This window comes from Spinacia oleracea, chromosome 3 (assembly GCF_020520425.1).
Source record: "Spinacia oleracea cultivar Varoflay chromosome 3, BTI_SOV_V1, whole genome shotgun sequence".
Lineage (NCBI taxonomy): Eukaryota > Viridiplantae > Streptophyta > Magnoliopsida > Caryophyllales > Amaranthaceae > Spinacia > Spinacia oleracea.
This window is the reverse complement of record NC_079489.1, coordinates 15,044,215-15,064,643: the sequence shown is the minus strand read 5'-3', so window position 1 is coordinate 15,064,643 and position 20,429 is coordinate 15,044,215. Positions and strand designations below refer to the sequence as shown.

Here is a 20,429-nt window from a genome sequence, read left to right as displayed (position 1 = left end):
AACTAGAACTAACATATCAAAGTCAACATCTTATGAACAACGAATCATTCAACTGCAGTAGTGCAACGAGAATCCTAGTCATGAATCAACACTCAAGCATCATGAATAGGCGGACTTGTAAACTCTTCTTTGTAAACATCTAATTTGATACCCTTGTCACGTACTCCCTCCGCACCGCTTTCCTTTTCGGGCCGTCCCTTAATACTTGCACCGCTTCTATAAATGGAAATTTTTATCAAATACTATATTATTTCTCACACTTACCTACTACCTCACCTACAACCCTATTCTTTACAAAACATTATTTAAAAATTCACATTGTCCACTCATCACTCCCCACCTCTTACACATTTCCCACTAACCATATTAAAAAAATACCCCACTATCAACTAACACCATTAAATTAATAAGTCAATTCAAATGTCTTAAACTCCGCACCGGTCAAACCGGTGCGAGTATTAAGGGACGGAGGGAGTACATTGTAATTGTAATTCAATACGGGACAACTCACAGGTTCATGTCCAACATGAAGTTTCAACATTATTCATCCTAACTTATCGTCTTATCTAGACCCATTTCTTAACTTGTTTGATCTATCTGGGTAAAATTAATGTTGCAACTTGTATGGTTTCTTATAAAACACTGCAAGTAGCACTAAAATACTGGCATAGTTGATATATAGATACAAGGTCATACAATTAACAAATCAACCTTACTTTTGCCATCTTTTTTCTTATTCACAAAACAAATACTAATACAAAATGAAGAAATATTTTAATTCCCTTCTGATATTGCTTTTCGCAATTTCTTTCATTGCTTACCCTGTCCATGTAATAGGCCAGAATAGCACAAACCAAACAACAACGTTGCCAAAGGAGCTACGATTTTTAGTTCCTGTCAGAGAATTGAACGAGTTTGTGAAAATCATAGATTTGAGCAACGGGCAGAAGAATTTTAGTGGTTTCTCCATCGATGTCTTCAACGCTGCAGCCGAGTTTGCCATACCTTCTATTCGTTACAAGTTCTTTACCTTTTCTAAGGAAGATGGTACCATGAATGGCACTTTCGATGATATGCTTCGGGCCGTCAACAATAAGGTGCATCTTTTTCCCCCTTCTACCATCTAGAATTAATAGTCATATTTTGGATATTCGATTGATAATTAAACCACAAATAATTCCATTACAAGAACAGGAGTACGATGGTGCGATTGCGGAGACAACAATATTACATTATAGGATGCAAATGGTGGATTTTACAATGCCTTACTTGGACTCGGAGATAGGCATGTTGGTTCGAGTGCAGGCCTCTAAACCCCGAGAAAGCGCTCTTCTCACACCAGCCACAATAGTGATTTCGACACTAATCGGTATACTCGGCATTGGCGTCTTTCTCGCAGTTGTCTTCTGGATTAGGATATTTTGTCAATACAACCGTAAGAAGTTACCGCTACGACCTGCAGGTAAATATATACAATTTGTAATAAGTTGAAAAAGAATGGTGCACCTAGGTTAGAGATGGCCTGTAGGGTGAGTTTGGTGTGTCGTGGGTCAAGGATAATTGACACACAACCTATCTCAGTTAACTTAAGGTGGGTCGAATCATGGGTTGTGTCCGGAAAAATGGACACAGTACATGATGGGTCGTGGGTTACATGGGTCATGGGTCGTGATGGGTTGTGCGGGTTGAGTGGGTCCGATGTGTTTGGTGATTTACGATAGGTTATGGGGCTTGGTGTGACTCTGAGGGCTCAGGTGGGTTAGAAGGATTTAGACGAGTTTTAGGAGCTTATTTGGGTCAGGTGGGTTTGCATGATTACTTAAGCGTTAAAAAATTATAAATTTTATATGAACTTAATAAATTTTTATGTTATTTCATACTCTTATAAGTGTAGTTAATGTACATTTAAACTATAAAACTAAAATTTATTAGCATTTTAAATATTAAAAATAGTTTAAATTAGGATGGAGGGTTTGGTGGGTCACAGGGTTGGGTTTGTGTTTCGGGTTGGGTGGGTCGGGTGTGTCATGGTGGGTTGTGTCAGGTCTGATGTGGTGGGTTGATATGGGTTGTGTTGAAAAAGCTCGTCCCATGACAAATCAAGAAAAATATCTGAGTGGGGCGGATTGTGTCAAGGATCATAAGTGGTTCCTACCCACGTGACCATTATGGGAGCTGTGTCACGGTGGATTGAGTCAGACCCGACCCACTGACCATCTCTAACATAGGTACATGAGCATGTAAACTTTTTTATATTAGTGGAGGTACCTTATTCCGGGTGCATATAAGAAAAACGGGTATATAATCTAACGTACATACAATATGGTTGACATCCCCAATTATTAGCCTTGTATTATGTTTTAATTGTGTTTTAATAATGCAGAGCCAATAATGGGATCAATAATGTACACAAGACTAGCTATTATACTAGTTCTAATGGTTTCACTGCTCACGATATCTTCTTATATGCCACGCCAAACTTCATCATTATCGCTTCCAACCCAACGCCAGGTTAGTGATATAAAAACCCTAGATGACCTTAAAAGAAAGGGATCGAAGGTAGGTTATCGACAAGGTGCCTTTGTTAAAAATTTGTTGGTAAGTAAAGGAGGTCTATCGGAATCGCAATTGGTAGAGTTGGATTCAGAAGTGGAAATGCTCGACAAGCTACAAAAAGGAACCGAAGAGGGCGGTGTTGACGCTCTTATTGCTGGAACTCATCATCTTAAGCTTTTCCAAGAGAATCATTGCGATGATTTTGTTCTAGTCCCCAATTTCCGTCTCAAATCCACAGGACTTGGCTTTGTATGTCTCTTTCACTCCTCTTCTCCTTTGTATGTACTCCCTCCGTCCCTTAATACTCGTATCGCTTTCCTTTTCGGGCCGTCCCTTAATATTTGCACCGCTTTTATAAATGAAAATCTTTATCAATATTATATATTATTTCTCACACTTACCTACTACCCCACCTACACCCCTAACTTCCTACAAAAAATCATTTAAAAATCCACACCCCTCACTCACTACTCCCCACCGCTTACACATTTCCCACTAACTATATTAAAAAATACTCCACTATCAATTAACACCCATTAAATTAATAAGTCAATTCAAATGTATTAAACTCCGCACAGGTCAAACTGGTGCGAGTATTAAGGGACGGAGGGGGTATACATTTTTGTTAATTATAATAAAACCTAAGTACAAGTAATGGCATATTGAAAATCTTGTGGACGTCAATGATCTTAGTTAGTCACTACAAGAAATTGTACCATTAACGACGGGAAATTCCGTCGCTAAAGGCGCATAATCGTTGATTAACGACGGGATTTCCTGTAACGAACCCGTCATAAAAGGGGGCCGTCATTAATGAAAAATCCCATCGTAAACTCGTCTTGAAAGACATTTGCGACGGTTGTTCCCATCATTGTTTGTTTGTTATCCCCGTTACAAAAGGCTTTTACGACGTGATATTTGACCCGTCGTTATTAGGTTGTCATTAAAGATACAAATTCTTGTAGTGAGTTAAAGTACGTCTTGGGGGTTCAAGACCAAAGATCAAATACAGTTTACATCATTTTTACTTTGTAACTCTCTCTTCATCATTTTTTATTTCCAATACTTATTCTCCACCTTTTTGCATTGATTAAAAACACTTTAAACTTTGTGTAGTATATTCAAGCTAGCTTAAGTATCTTTTCCCCTCGATCTATCAAAAGTACTAAATTGTTGTATATATGTTTATCTGGTGATGCATCCACTCTCACATTATGTTCGATCTGGTTTCTCATGTAGGCATTTCCTAAAAATCAATCACCTCGTTTAGTTGACAAATTCTCGGAAGCAATTGTAAGACTAATTGACAATGGTGAGATCAAAACGATTCAAGACAGGACGATTGGTGATTTGGATAATAAATGTCCGGAAAAGACGACTGAAGCCATTGGTTCCACGTTTCAAGAACGAGTGTCTCTTTGGCTCCCAATAGCGAGTGCCATATTTGTTGTCGTACTTGTGGTTATACTGTTATACTTTTATCTTACTGTACGGGACTGAGCTTCACACAATCACACCTAGTACATTAATTGTTGTGATTGCCAAAGTCGAGTAATTAATTCGATTAAGGTTACTAATAAAATTACCAAAGTTTTATTTATCTATACTTAATATCGTATCATGTGATGATTACTATGGTTCGGTTTTTTTTTTTGCTAAGCAAGTGAGAGATATATTAATGTCAAACAAGAATACAACCTAAGCTAACTCCAAGCATTACGAACCAACTAGGTTGGACCCTAATCACAAGGAGTCAGCAACAACCAGCTATACAAAGCTGCAAAAAACAACAAGCTACAACATTACAAACTCATGAACCACTCACTGTCTCTTTTGCTAACACTCTTAGGCATGACAGCATGTATTCTACCTCTCACCACTTGCTTCACCTTGTTCACAGTATGATTCACAGTAGGAACATAGTTTTCCCAGAAACTAGTATTCCTACAATTCCAAATCAGATACACTGCAACCATCAAAACTGCATAATATACCTGCTTCTTAAATTTAGACCACCTGCTATGACCAATTTGATTAATCAAACTGATGAGGTTGTTACTATTAGTGGACATACCCAACCAGGATTTAACAGCTCTGATGCAGGCACAACTATAAACACATTGAAAAAACAGATGCTGATGAGTTTCATCTCCTTGCCCACAGATCAAACACATAGCTGACTGACTAACTCCAATTCTGGCCAGCTTTGAGGTGGTCTGGAGTCTTGACTGCATAGCTAGCCAGCCAATAAATCTATGTTTGGGGTTATTCAATCTATTCCAAACTACTTTGTCCCAATGTACTCTAGGTTTATTGCCAATTATGGTTTCATAAACCTGCTTCACAGAATAAGTTGTCATACCTCTGAAGTCAGACTGAGTGAAGAACTGCTTCAGGTGTTCTTTTGTTTTACAGATTTGCTTCCAATACCAACTTGCAGCAACTGGAGGTTTGTACTCCCACCAATCCCCATCTTTGAGATACACTGAAGAGATCCACTTGATCCACACATTATCCTGCTTAATAGTCAGAGCCCAAACATATTTGCCCATTGCTGCTGTATTCCACAGAATTATATCCCTAAAACCCAAACCACCAAATTTCTTGCCACAACAAGTATTATCCCAAGAAACATTGCTAGGTTTCTGACTGTATGCTTGTCCACTCCACAAGAAGGCCCTACAGATCTTCCCAATGTCATGCAACACACTCTTTGGCAACACATAAATTTGAGCCCACACTAGTAGAAAAAACACTTATTACAGCCCCCTTATTGAAGGGGGCATAGAGAAATACGCTTCAACAAGTAATTGGTCAACGCGGGTCAAACATTATAAAGGGTTGTTGAAGCGAACATTTTTATTGTTCGCTTCAATAGCAATTGTTGAAGGGGGCATTAAATGTTCGCTTCAACAAATACTACTCGCATATACTCTAATTTTTAATTCTCTCTCCTCCTCATTTCTTCTGTTAGCCTGAAATATTCATTTCTCTCTCTTCTCTTCCCGGTTCAAAACTCCTCAAACCATCCGCCCCTTTCCATGGAAGATCTTCTCTCCCTCATTCTCTATAATTTCAAAGAAGGTGTCTTCATAACTGAATTTTTCTGTTAATTTTGAATTATTGTTCTTGGGAATAGAGATTGGTTTTTGGTGTCAAATTTTGTTCCCGTCGGCGAGGGTTCTAACGCTGCTGCTGGCCCATCTTCATCTATCAAGAAATCGAAGCGTTTCGAGATCAAAAAAAGGAACGCCGTTTCTCTCTGGGCTTGGGGTAATTATTATTTCTACCATTTTAGCTTCAAATATCTTCATAAACCCTAACCCTAATTTAATGGAGGATTCTCTACTGTTTTTTGTTGATTTTCGGGGTCGATTTTCGGCAGATATTGTGGTCGATAATTGCGCAATTTGTAGGAACCACATCATGGATCTCTGTGAGTTCTTTTCCCTCAATTTTTTAGGGTAATTTATTTTAAAGGTTTTTGTCAAAAATTGATTTTGATTTGTTGATGTTGATTTTGAATAGGCATTGAGTGCCAAGCAAACCAGGCGAGTGCTACCAGTGAAGAGTGTACTGTTGCTTGGGGTATTCTCTCTCCTAATTTTTATTTTTATGAATTCCTCTTGATTCCTGGTCTTTTTTGTTGTGCTAAAACTGAACTTCAAACTAGATATCTTGAATCTAATTGAAGAAAGATTATGAGAATTTGGAATTTCAGTATGTTGCCATATATGTTTATGATTGGCAGCTAATTTTGAGTTTCCCATGTCTTTGGGTGTATCCGTGTATGTGGCTGCCTTGTGTGGTTTCGGATAGGCACTGTGTTTGTGTCCCTAGTAGACTGTTTTCTTGATGTAAAGATGTAGAGAAATGTTCATTGGGGTGGATTAAATGGAGAGTGTTTAGTAGAATGAGGTGGTTCTTCAATATTGAATCTTTGAAACTACTTCTATGATACTACGCATATACGTCGGACTTTATTTCTCGATCATTCTTCAACTAACATGAATATTTTCCAGAAATTATGTGTCTTGAATGGTGTTTACATCACCTTTAAGTTATGTTATGTTATTTATTTTTCATAACTGTGTGCAATCAATAAGATAGCTAGCAAACTATGTACTTGTTCTCAATTGAATTTGATTATGGAGTCTCTAAGCAGTTAGCAAAATGAACTTAGTATTTTTTTTATTTGTTGTTGATGATGCGATGTAGTTTGACTCGAATTTTCTTTGATATTGATCTTATTTAGCAAGTGTCTGATTGAATTTCGGAGATAAAATTGTTAATTGTAGATCGATATGATGAGTCCCAGGTAACTTCTCTTTTCATCTACAACAGTACAACTTAATTACTTAATCAAAGTTTCCTGATTTCATCTATAAATTTGTTTGGATTCTGATTTTCACTACTACAAAAGTTGGAATAAGTAACGCTAAATAGAGTACGGTTACATGTGTTAAGCGTTTCATAGGAGAATAGAGTACGGTTTTCTCTAATAACAGTTCTATGGGAGAAAGAATAGAGAACGATTGCGTCACCTAACCGTTTCATATTTTGTACCATAATAAAATAATAATTATATTTAATATATACATGTATATGAATCGAATCTATCAATAACATATAAAGCGGTGTTTTAAGTCGTTGATAACTGCGTACTATATTCTAATTTATTTATTTTATAAAAAAAACACTAATTCTACCAAAGCAATGGCGGCAGGCTAAATTAATCAAACCTCCCGCAAAATCAAAACCTCTAGGAAAAACCAAAACCTACACATTCTAACTTTTAATTCTATCTCCTGCATAACCTAAACCATAATCGAGCAAAACCTAAACTTTTCTGACAAAACCCCCCAAATTCAATCTCCCGCAAAACCTAAACCATAATCACGCACCACCACGGATCACCGCCGCACTACTGTACCGCTGCTTCTTTGCAACTTCTGGTGAACGTCGACTCTCCACACTCCGAATTTCGAGGTTGGTAATCTTAATTTTGTTGTATATCTTTATCCGTCAACTAATAATTTTCTTATTTATGAAATTGTAATGTCGAATCCATGTTGATACTTGTGTGGAAAAGACTTTCATAATTGAAGTTTTAGGTCGAATCAAAGACGAGGGTATAATAATTATTACATTTAATTTAGTAGGATTATTGTCGAAAAATCTAGTGAATTTAGTCCAATCACATTGTTAATATGATTTAAGTCTTATTAAATTGAAATTTGCAGTTAGAGAGACGCCTGATAAGATGGACGAGGAGGGTGGTGTTGGTGGCGATGATGTTAATGTCGTGGATAGTGTGAAGAAGAGGAAGGAGTTTGATGGGAAAGAAAAGGATTTTGAGGATGAAGGAAGTGAGCTTTTGTTGCATAAGATGAAGTGGGAGTTACTGAAGAAGGATTACTTTATGCAAGCACCGGCTAAAGTGACTGCCTGCGATTATCACCAGGGGATTGATCTTGTAGTTGTGGGGTATTCAAGTGGGGCTTTTGGGTTGTACTAATGCCTGATTTTGTTTGCATACACTTGTTATCGATTTTGCGGGAGAAGATCACTACTGTTGTTTTTAATGACTTGGGTAACTGGTTGACCTTTGGATGTGCAAGGTTTGGCCCGCTGCTTGTGTGGGAATGGAAGTCAGAGAGTTATATTTTGAAGCAACAGGGCCATTATTTGGACGTGAATTGTCTTGCTTATTCACCTGATTCTCAGCTCCTGGCTACTGGAGCTGATGATAACTAAATCAAGGTGAGCTGATGTTGAATTTATTGCAGTCTATTTTCTTTTCTTGCATAGCCAGTGTCTATTTGTTGCTTATTCCCTCCTTTTGTATTTCGTTGATCTGTTATGTTTGTCAGATATTTTGAGCTCCAACCTTTGAACTGTCATTGAGTAAATTGACATGATTATTTGAAAGGTTACTTTGTGTATTTGCGGTTGAATATAGATGTATTCATCTTGCACTGTATATTGCATTTGTGCTATATAATAGCAGGCTTTGCTATTTTCGCAGGCTTCCGTGACTAGATGCTTAAGTTTACCTCCGTTTTGCAGGTTTGGAATGTCTCATCAGGATTTTGTTTTGTGACATTTCCCGAACATACTAATGCAGTCACAACCCTCCATTTTATGGCTAACCATCATAGCCTGTTAAGTGCGTCTTTGGGTGGAACAGTTCGTGCATGGGATCTTTTCCGGTATCAGAACTTTAGGACATTTACTACACCTTCTCCTAGGCAGTTTGTTTCTTTAACTGCTGATCAGAGTGGTGAAGTGATATGTGTTGGTACTTTAGACTCATTTGAGGTACATATTTATTTAAAAGGTTTCACCCCTCAATCCTCATATTGGTATTGTGTTGTAGAACATATCTTATACAATATGCTCTTTTTTCTGTCAGATTTTTGTTTGGTCAATGAAAACAAGACGTTTGCTTGATGTTCTAAGTGGTCATGAAGGGCCTGTGCATGAATTAATGTTTTCACCGTCAAATGTATGTATTCTTTCTTTCTTTCTTTCTTTCAATTTGTAGCTGCATTCATTACTCAAATTGCCAATTTTTACTTTTAATGTAACAAAGGACTTAATAATTTGTTACAATGACCCATATACCCCTCCAAATCCCCGATTCCTCCCTATGTCCTCAGACTCCTCATGTAAGCAATATCTGAATTTCCTTTACCCAACTTTTATTTTAATACCAAGAGTCATGATTTTTTATTTGGCATGTTCATTTGGTTTTCCCTGAAATAAGGTACGTGTTAACCCTTCAGCTTAATCAGATTTAAGAATGACGAACTGAAAGTCAGTAGTTATATTGGTAGTGTTAACCATTCAGCTTAATCAGATTTAAGAATGGCAAACAGATGCCTAAGGTCATATATTAGCATAAAAGTACAAAATTCAGTCAGTTTAGACTACACTGACTCTTTCCCTGATTTGCCTGATTTCTTTCTGCATGAATCAGATTATGAATATTCTCTGTGGGGATTATCAGAAGGGAGAACTGAGTATTCAAAAATGAAACATGAAGTTCATCTTAGTAGTGCTCATAAGCTTCAAGATCTATGCTTCAGAAACGGAGGAATATATATTAAGCTTAGTCAACATATTAGTCAATTGGTATGCCTTATACTCTCTAGCGTTGATGACAGAAATCAAACCGAAATTTCTACTTGTGATAGACTTGTAGGCTTGGCATGAGTATATCTAATAGACTTGTTATAGGGCATGTATGATTTCTTTCTTTTTTTCTACAGTTCTGATGGTTTTTCTTTCATCTTCGAGTCAGGAATATCTGGTGCCCGAAGAGTATGTAAAAATGACGAGGGAGTCTATATTGAATAGATGTCTGGTTTCGTCATATGATCAAGTGTGTGATGTCATTAAGAAGGAGCTTAGAGTGATGCCAGATGAAGTATGTTCATCTTTGTCCTTTTTCTCCCACGGGACCTTTTTAAGCAAAGTTTGTGCATGTTTTTGTGTATTGTGTATCTTCTTCCTTGAGCTCATACATTGCTATTTTACTCTTACATCTTTCTTCATTTATGTTTTCTATGTTCTTGAAAAGTTGAGATAGCAACCAAATGGGCAGTTCCAATATACAATAGTACATTAGAGAGAAGCACCACCAAGAAACTATATGCTTCCATTAAGATTTAAGAGAGTGGCAGGTTGAGGAAATGTAACTTTTAGTAAAGAAGTATGATTTTATTCAGGACTTGGCACTGCTTTGAAATAACGACAGTAGGAGAGCTTAATATACATATAGAGTAGTTCTAACTTCTAAGTACCCTTTTGGCATGACAGTTCCCGATTCTTGTGGGGTCTCTCCTCAAAAAGGCTAGGCTGGATGAGGTGGTGTTTTGGAATGGTACTTGAACGATTTGAATTATCCTTTTCGGATTTCTTAATACTGATAAGAGGGGGACTGAATTTGTTGCCTAAGCTAGACGAGACGACTCATCTAATAGTAGGGTTCTATGGTGGAGGAGGTGTCTATTTAAGAAGAACTCCTGTTATATTTCTCCCCTTTTATTCTTTGCTTCTTCCAACTTCTTGCTAGATTTTATTTTCCCCAGTAAGATGAGGGCTTACTTCACTCACTCGTATTGGTGCCTAGCCAATAGGCAGGAAACAGAGCAAGTTGCTTCCTCCTATGAGGAGCTGGAGCTCAAAATTTTATTTCCTTCTTAATGAAACATACTTGAAATCTGTTCGGTAGCAACACATCTTTGCAACTGATTTATGCCCTGTTATGTGCAGATTTTCACCAAATTTAATCTTGTTCCCATAGCAAGTGCTTCCCTTGTACAAGTTCATGTTGCACATTTGCGTAATGGCCAAAAAGTCGCTGTGAAGGTTACAACTTCCGTACTGTTAAAGTATTTTCCATTATTAATTTTGTAAAATGTGGATCCAAGTCCTAAGTCTTAGTGTTTCTTTTGCCCCCTGTTATTTTACAGCACACTCACATGACCAACACTACGACTGCAGATTAGCAATCGTAGAGTTGATCGTTAACACTTTGCATCGGTTTTTCCCCAATTTTTATTATAGGTACTTTGAAGTATTTTACTCTTGCTTCTAGCTAAGCTTAAAAGTGCAAAAATATCCGAACTCAAATTCTTGCTATGGTAGCCGAACACCAATAAAGGCTCATACGTTACCGAATATCACCAACCAAATAACGAAGAAGATGATGATGATGACGATGATCTAGTGTGACTAAAGCTAGCTCAAGTAGATGGTTACCTCAGTTCATTCCTGCAGAAGAACTGCCAAGACGGGTTTCTGCTGTTGCTGTAGAAGTTGTTGCTGCAGAATCTGTTATTGCTGCAGAAGCTGCTCTTGCTGCTACACCATCCCCAGTTGCTGCAGAAGCTCCAGTGGCTGCTGCAGAGGCTAGGTCTTTGAATTTTTTATTTTTTATTTTTATTTTTATTTTTATAGTAATATTGGATTTTTTGTTTTTGCCGTACCTTGTGTAGATCATTTATATTTTATCAATGAATAATAGGATTTTGTTATTGAACGAACAATATTATTTTGTTATTGAATGAAAGGATTTTTGGAAAGATCATGTGAATATCATTTTTATTTTATCTATTTAGATTTGGTTTACATACTAGAATCGTAATATCCTATTTTAGGGATGTGTGTGCTGCTATTTTTAAATAATATTAAAAAAAGGTAGAATATAGAACGTTTGTGTAAGAAAACAACTTTCTATCTTAATATTAAACATGAAGTATATAGTACGCCTATGTACGTAAGATGTTCTATATCTCAATATTTAACAGGAAGAATAGAGGACGGTTATGTACGGAAGGCGCGCTTTATTATAGAGTATAGGAGACGGTTATGTACGTTAACCGTTCTACATTCCTTCTTTATTTTCTGATTTTAGGAAGGGAATAGAGGACGCTTATCTCTTATCACTGTACTTTATAACTAGGTATATAAAACGCTTATTTTACGCGTTTTATAAACTTTATAGTGCGCTGAGTTGGAGAACGCCTCTAAGGCGTCCTATAAAGTGTATTTCAACAGTACTCTATGCCCTTTTTTGTAGTAGTGTTTGTTTTTTTTGAAATATTCAAAATCATGTTACGCAACTGAAGTCAGATCAATTGATCTGCCCCCTCTGGTTCTAAAAATATATTTTGGGTAGTCCTTCACTAACATGTAGACATAGTAAATTAGTAATAATATATTAAATTTGACGAGAACAAAATTTGGGTAGTCGTTCACATTGTCTGAAAATTAAAATTAGAACCTATAAGAATTTAAATACTGCCTCCGTATTTTAAAAAGAGATACACTTTTCGTAAACGGTTGAATTTTAAAAAGATATACACTTTCTTTTTTTTACATATTTTGGTCTTCACTTCTCTTATATTAATATTTCTCTCTTTCTTACCACACTTACTCACATCATCTTTTTACTATAATAAATAATTCACCACCCACTACCCCACTTTCATCTTATTTTAATAAACTCAACTCACTCTCCTAAAATTATGTATCGGTCAAAGTATGTCTTTTTAAAATACGGAGGGAATAACTTATAGATATAAGGAGTATATATATACATGAAAGGAATGAGAATGACCTATTAGGTTCTCATTCATGTTAAAATTTCCTTTTTTTAGAAGTTTTTGTGTAGGCAAAATGTTTGAAAACTGAAAAAAGTGTTTAATTACTAAAGTGATGCAAGATAGAAGTTACAAGGACTAGAATCGTGAGTTCTTGTAAATGGAGTGCTAACCCGCTATTGTAATTTTGATCCACACTTTCTTGGTCTTATGCATGGATATAGGCCAAGGCTACATAAATAAATATAGGGAAGATAGGGAAGAAGACAGTACGGAGTAGAATATGTGGGTAGGAGGTTGGGAAAAAAAGCATATTGCTCTTCCATGATTAGCAAACCATGTTTTTAGTTTGTTGGAATTTCTGTTGATTTCTGAACCTGAACGTTCGTACTTTTTAGTCAGTTTTTCATTGTATTATTTAATTCATTCTCATGCTACTTCCAGACACTGATGAATTTGTAATTCCAAACTTGGGAATAGAGAATCCTGACCAAATTGACTCCGAGCCTCCGACTGTAGAGGTCACCAAGTCTCCTCCCTTGAAGGTAAACCTTTAGACATATTCTTTTCTTTTTCTCTTGTCTGTATTCCTTGGTAGCTTGACAGATCAAACATAACCAACTCTGATAAACAAGGGGTCCGAGCTTGTTTCCTTTCCTTAGATATGGAAAGGTATTTATGTTTCGTTTCAATTCTCTTATATCTAAAAGGAAAGGATACAAGCTCTTATATATGTACTGCTGAAGTCTTGCTTGTGGTTGTGAATTTCAGAGTTGTAGTAGTTGAATTTTAAATTTCCCTGTATTTCTCTTTCCTTTTATATGATTACAATTAAGTTGAAATTTCTGCAAGCAGAATTCTAACAAAGTTTGATTCATTGCAGCAATTGAAGGCTGGATTGTACTTGTCACAGGAGTGCATGAAGAGGCACAGGAAGAGGATCTCCTTAATGCTTTCGGAGATGTCGGTCATATTAAGAACCTGCATTTGAATCTGGATCGTCGTCCTGGATTTGTCAAGGTGAGATGATGTTAAAGTTTTGTTGGTTATTTTAATTTGCTGCATTTTTATTATTTTATGCTGCCTTTAATACGAAAGTTTGAAGTGGTTATTATCTGTTTTCTCCAGTTTATTTCATTAAGTTCTGGTGGTTATGATTGGTTTTGTTGATTTAGTCAGATGGTTCAGATATACTTGTTATTGCAAATATTTGGTATGTTGCCCGATAGTAGGTAGCTTTCCTGATACCTTAGTGGTGTCACAAAAAAGGTAAGAAAATCTTAAGTATTTTTTTCTCAAGTATTCCGTATAAATCACAATTGATAGTCAAAATAGATACTTGTATTGGGGACTGACTAGAGTTGATCATAGATTCATAGGGTGCACTGGGGACTGGATTGACCTGAAGTAGCCTTAAAACCTAAATGGCCTAAACAATCTAATCAGGCTAAGTACATCCCAAAATTGGCCAAACTAATCAAGCAGGAAAATGGCTGGCAGGCCTGGCTGACTTGATCAGCATAACACCAGACAAAATTAGAAGACAAAAATGAACGCGATTTGAAGAGCTTACCCTGAGTAGTGCTTAGAAGGGAAGTTGCCAGTGAATCCTGGTAAGTTGGTAATTAGTGAAGTTTGAGGTGCAGCTTTGATCAGAGTAAAACAAACTATGACATGAACTAGTAATGCTAGTGTAACAAGACGACAACTGCTAGCCGTTTCTTAGTTAATTTTCTTGCTAAAATTGATGCAAATACTATAGGCATTGACCCTTTTATTCTTCTATTTCCATGAGACTATGATCTTCATACACAACCATTAGGAAAATTGATTATTAGGATATGGGTTAAACCAATATGGAATAAAATACTGTATTTATTCAACAACGATCTGTATCTACCCAGAAATTTCTTAAGGATAACGTTTTATCAAGTAGCAGGTAAAGTAGTCTGTTTTTAGGAGGTGGGTTTTCTGTAAATAATTAAAAATAACGGTTTTTTCATGAAATGCCCCTGAGGTTTGCAAAAACGCACCAAATACCCTCGCGTCTTTTGAATCACATAATATACCCCTATTTTTGCCTAAGTTTGCACCAAATACCCCTAAGCCGACCTTCCGTTAGTCCTCCGTTAAGTCATGTTTATAATTCATCAAATGCACCTATTTATAAATGTATTACACAATATACACCTACTTGTAAACTTATTTGCACGAAATACCCAAACTGCTTTTAAACGGCAGAATTTGATTCAAATGGCTAGTCCAGTAAGTTTTATACTATCAAAAGAAAGAAAGTTGCGTAACAACCATGTTTAATACAAGTGGTCTGCAAAGTAGCTTCTACCAGTAACATTTTGAATTCTAAGCAAAGCTACAAACAAAATGAATTCACTAGTAATTCGGCCTGCTGTGCTAGGATAAAGAGTAGCAGGAGATTGTGTATTCCAAGTTGGAAAATCGAACTCACTGCTGCTGCTAGAAGAGTAAATATTTTCATAATTTGATGCAACATTACTTAATTGGTACTGAGCATATTCCTCTGTCAAAGTATCCCCAGAAATGAAGAGCAAAAGTAACATAGCCAGTGACATATCGGCTCACCATCACCTTATAAAAATTCTAGAACTGCATATTGATTTTAAGGCCAAAATTCTAGAGCTGTATATTGACCACCAATCCACCAGAGCCACCAGCATGTTACAACAAAAACATCAATCTCAGGATACTTTGACAGAGGAACATCAACAAAAACATCAGACCCTTGCAGACTTGCAATCAATCTCAGGAGAAAAAACCAAATCCATCCCTAGAACAGATATAGAATTCAAATTCTGGCAATTTTGTAAAGCAAAAGCAAACCCAGTTTGAGTCACGAAATTGCAATTGTTTACTATAATCTCCTCCAAATTTAAGCATTTCTCAGAAAGATTAATAAGAGATTTATCAGAAATGAAGTAATTACTAGACAAATTAACTTTTCTGAGATGAGGGAGCTTCGAAGCAATCAAATCAACGCCTTCATCAGTGATCCCTAAAGCAGCACCACCACCACCAGAAACACCAGTAACGCAGTAATCATCCTTTGGATTACTTACATCCAACTCCTCCAAATTTGTGATGAACTGGGAAATAACCCCCAAATCGGAATCAGTAACAATTGAAAAATTGTGCAACTTGAGCGATTTAATCGACTTGAGAGATGAATTGGGAAATTGTTGAATCGAATTCGAAGGGAAATCGGTGTGATTAGATAGGCCAAGGAAAGTGAAATGAATTGAAGAATGGTTCGCCATGGAAATCGGAAAGGGAGATATGTTTGAGGTTAGGGAATCGAAGGAAGAGTTTGGAGAGAAGTTTGAGAATTTTTTTTTTTTTTGATTTTAGGTCAAAAAATATATATTAAGGGCAAAATGGTAAACTGCAGCTAACGGAGGACTAACGTCCGTTAACTCCAAGTGCATCTCATGAACAGTATGAAAAAATAGGGGTATATTATGTGATTCAAAAGACGCGAGGGTATTTGGTGCGTTTTTGCAAACCTCAGGGGCATTTCATGAAAAAACCGTAAAAATAATGGTTTTAAGCTACAACAAACCATTATTTTCATTTTATAAATCACATAGTTACCTTCTTCTACCAACTGATAAGGCATAAATAAAAATATCCCTCTGGTTTCTTCAACGTCTGTCACTTTCTAGGAATCAGCAGACAATATGTTTATTTAACCTGGCAGTGTTAGTTCCTGAGACATGGATGATTCTCAGGAATTTCCATGAAATCCAAGCATACATCTGTGCATCTAGAAATATAGACACTTATTCTGATTTTAGCATTAAGAACTAAGTGAAAGAACACAATTTAACTTTCTAAAACTCAGTTGAATCTATTTATGCACATGTAAGGCTCATAGGATCGTTATAGGTCATATTTAGGTGACATTTCCGCTCCCAACTTTGAACTAAAGAACCTAAGGACTCATTTGATTCTTATTACATGATTAATATGCATAGTTTTAACTTTCTAAAACTCATTCCAATCTACGTATGCACATTTAAGGCTCATTGGGTGGTTATAGGTCATGTTTAGAGCTAAAATAACATTTTCTCTCCCAACTTTGAACTAAAGAACCTAAGGACTCATTTGATTCTTATTACATGATTAATATGCATAGTTTTAACTTTCTAAAACTCATTCGAATCTATTTATGCACATTTAAGGCTCGTTATAGGTCATATTTTTAACAACTTAATTATCTCTATAGTCTGCAACTATATCTTTTTATGCTTCAATGGAATGTAAAGATAATATCGTGAGTGTGAACTTTGGTACTCTATAGCTCATATATTTTCCTTCCATCTTGCAGGGATCGAGTCGATTGGAATTAGAAAGTCAACACGGCCTTAATTAAGGTTTGTACGTAATGCATGATCGATCTAAAGGGAGCTAAGTGGCCGGATTAGAGAAATTTGTTAGACTAGGTCTCTAGCCTTTTGTCTTTATTTGTTAATATTAGTTTTAATTTGTTAGACTAGCTAGCTAGGTGTTTAAAAATGGTAAACGTACGTACTATACGTTTTTCTTTATTAGGCTAATATAAATGAAGTTAATTTAATGATCGATTTGTTAATAAAAAAATAAGCAGATTCATACCTTTGCTATTCTGGTGTTGATTGGTGCGTGTACAGGTTTCAATACTCAATGGTGTATATATATATAGATTTGGTTATTGCCACCTATTTTATATTTTAAAAGAATTTGGAAAACAAAATAATGTTGTTGAAGGGGGCTTTTAATGTACGCCTCGACAACATATGAATTTATGGCGCCAATGTACAGGTATTGGCGCAAGAATACAGGTCTGTTGAGGGGGGCATTTAAAAGTGAGCCTCAACAGAGGTGTCTGTTGAGGCGGGCTTTTGTAAAGCCCCCCACAACAGGTCCTTATTTTTTCGCTTTGGTTTTGGGCTGTTGAGGCGGGCTTTTGAAAGCCCCCCACAACAGACCACCTGTTGAGGCGAACAAAGCCCGCCTCAACAGCTATGTGAGCTGTTGAAGCCACGTCTGTCGAAGCGGGCCTTGTTCGCCTCAATAAGCCCAAAGTGCCCCCCTCAACAGGTATTTTTTTCCACTAGTGCCAGTAGATATGCAGACTCAACAAAACAGAATTGATCAACTGCACTCTTGCAGAATAAGACAGATTTTTGGAGCTCCAAATTTTGATTCTAGCTACAATTTTATCCACCAAATGACTACATTGAGCCACAGAGATCTTTTTAGAGCAAATTGGGACCCCCAAATATTTGAAAGGAAGATTGCTTCTGGTAAAACCAGAAACATCTACCACCCTCTGAACTTCAGTATCTGACATGCCATGACAGTAAATAGATGACTTCTGTTGATTAGCTTTGAGGCCAGAAGAAACAGAAAAGATTTTAAAAGTCTTGAGCAGCAAAAGAATAGAAGGATACTCACCCTTACAACATAAGATCAAATCATCAGCAAAGCATAGATGGGTGAGCTTGATCTCTCTACACCTTGGATGAAAACCAAACAAAGACATATCACTCATCTTATGTAAGAGTCTTGACAGATACTCCATGCATATGACAAATAAGAGTGGTGAAATGGGATCACCCTGCCTCAAACCCCTCTTGGATTTAAAAAACCCATGCATGGAACCATTGAACATCAGAGAGAACATGGGAGTGGAAACACATTGCATCACCAAGTTTACAAAATGTTGTGGAAACTCTAACTGCTCTAACATTTCCTGAAGAAATTGCCAATCCACAGTATCATAAGCTTTTTGTAAATCAATCTTCATGAGACAACTAGGCTTCACACCCTTCCTTCCATACTGTCTCACCAAATCCTGAACAACCATTATATTATGAACAATGAACCTACCATGCACAAAGCCCTCTTGGTTTTCTAAGATAAGATCTGGCAGAATCTGTCTAAGCCTTCCACGCAGCACCTTAGTAAGACACTTGTAAAGTGTGTTACAACAAGATATTGGTCTAAATTCAGTCACATCTCTAGGGCAATTGGTTTTTGGAATCAAGGTAATCACTGTATGATTCAACTCTTTCAAAATTTTGCCATGCTGCAGCATATCAAGAACAGCAGCAACCACTTCATCACCAACAATATGCCAAGAATCTCTATAAAAATGAGAGCCAAAACCATCTGGACCAGGTGCCTTGGCTCCTGGAATAGAAAAAAGGGCAGCCCTAACTTCATCTGCAGTGTAACTTGCATTTAAAATTGCTTTGTGATGAGCTTGACACACAGGGCCTAACTGCACCACCTCCTTCAATACAGGGGTTCTATTCTCATGTTTACTCCCCAACAGCTGCTTGTAATAATCTAGAAAGGCATCAGCAACCTCAGTAGGATTATCTTTCCATACACCACCCATATCATGGATACTGTAAATTTGATTCTTCAAATTTCTGCTTCTGATACTCTGATGAAACAAAGCAGTATTTTCATCTCCATCTTTTAGCCATGCTACTTTAGCTTTTTGGCTCAAAAACTCTAAATAAATCTTATGCTTCTCTTTGTACTCCTGAATAGCTCTCAACTCAGCATCAGCTAGCTCCATATTAGTGGGATCTTTATGCATAGCTTCTTGAGCTGCAATGAGCTCATTGTGAGCTCTCAAGTCATAAGCATGCACATCAGTAAAACCACTCTTGTTCAATTCCTTGAGAGCAATCTTCACTTTTTTCAACTTGCTGACAACTATAAACATTTTACTCCCCCCAATCTGAGTGTTCTAGGCTGTCTTAATAGTATCAGCAAAAACTGGAGATGATTTCCACATAGTAAAGTATTTAAAAGGTTTTTTTCCTCCATTTACTCTAGGATAAACAGTAAGTAACCCTGGGGAATGATCAAACTGACCCTCAGGTAGGTAACAAACTTCTGCATCAGGATAAGCATCTAACCATGCTTGATTTGATAACATTCTATCAATTTTTGAAAAGACTCTCTTACTCCCTTGTTGTTTATTATTCCAAGTAAACAAATTCCCTACACTCTTCAAATCCTCCATACCACAATTATGCATACACCCATACATTTCCACTATATCACATTGTTTAACAGGAGCACCTATCCTTTCCTCAGGGGCTATAACACAATTAAAATCTCCAGATAAAATCCAAGGGGCAGCAGTATGGATTAGATTTAAATCTCTCCATTGATCCTGTCTCAACCCAGCTTCATTATGTGCATATATAAAAGTACAGAAAAAAGCAGGCATACCACTAGCAGGAGTAATATGACAATGCAAAAACTGACTAGATGCAGCAACTATATTGACATTAAAGCTACTAGCCTTCCAAGCCACAACTATTCTACCACCAGGATGATAACTAGCATTACTAGTAAAACACCACTTTGTAAAAACTTTCTGATAAAGCTTACCCAGGTTAGGCAGCTTCACCTTATGCTCCAGAAGCCCCACCAATCCTACTTCATATTTCTGAATGAAGTGTTTAACTTCATTCTGCTTCTGAAGTGAGTTAAGGCCTCTGACATTCCAAGCAGCTATTCTATCCATGAGGGTGGGAAGGGTCCCCCCTTCCAGGAGTAGTAACTCTATGGTCCTCACCAATGTTGCCATCATCACACACACCTGCATCTCCATTCAATCTAGTATCAAGAATCTGAAACACATTGGAGGTTCTAACTGGTTCCCTTGGAGATGTTCTAACTCTAATAGGTCTTAGAGATCTTTGGAACCCATCTGGA

The 20,429-nt window shown here is 36.8% G+C and overlaps 1 protein-coding gene across 2 annotated transcripts; it reads left to right on the top strand.

The window, feature by feature from the left end:
- The first annotated feature begins 679 nt into the window (after window positions 1-679).
- LOC110797438 (glutamate receptor 2.6-like) lies at window positions 680-4,167 on the top strand. 2 transcript variants are annotated; one of them, XM_022002555.2, is made up of 4 exons: window positions 680-1,097; window positions 1,195-1,462; window positions 2,384-2,834; window positions 3,796-3,932. In XM_022002555.2, exons 1-4 carry the CDS (start codon window positions 762-764, stop codon window positions 3,824-3,826), a joined length of 1,086 nt encoding a protein of 361 aa, XP_021858247.2. In that variant the 5' UTR covers window positions 680-761; the 3' UTR covers window positions 3,827-3,932. The 2 variants fall into 2 exon arrangements, with proteins under 2 accessions (XP_021858247.2, XP_021858245.2); XM_022002553.2 differs by having other exon boundaries at window positions 688-1,097; window positions 2,384-2,805; window positions 3,796-4,167.
- The last annotated feature ends 16,262 nt before the right edge of the window (window positions 4,168-20,429 follow it).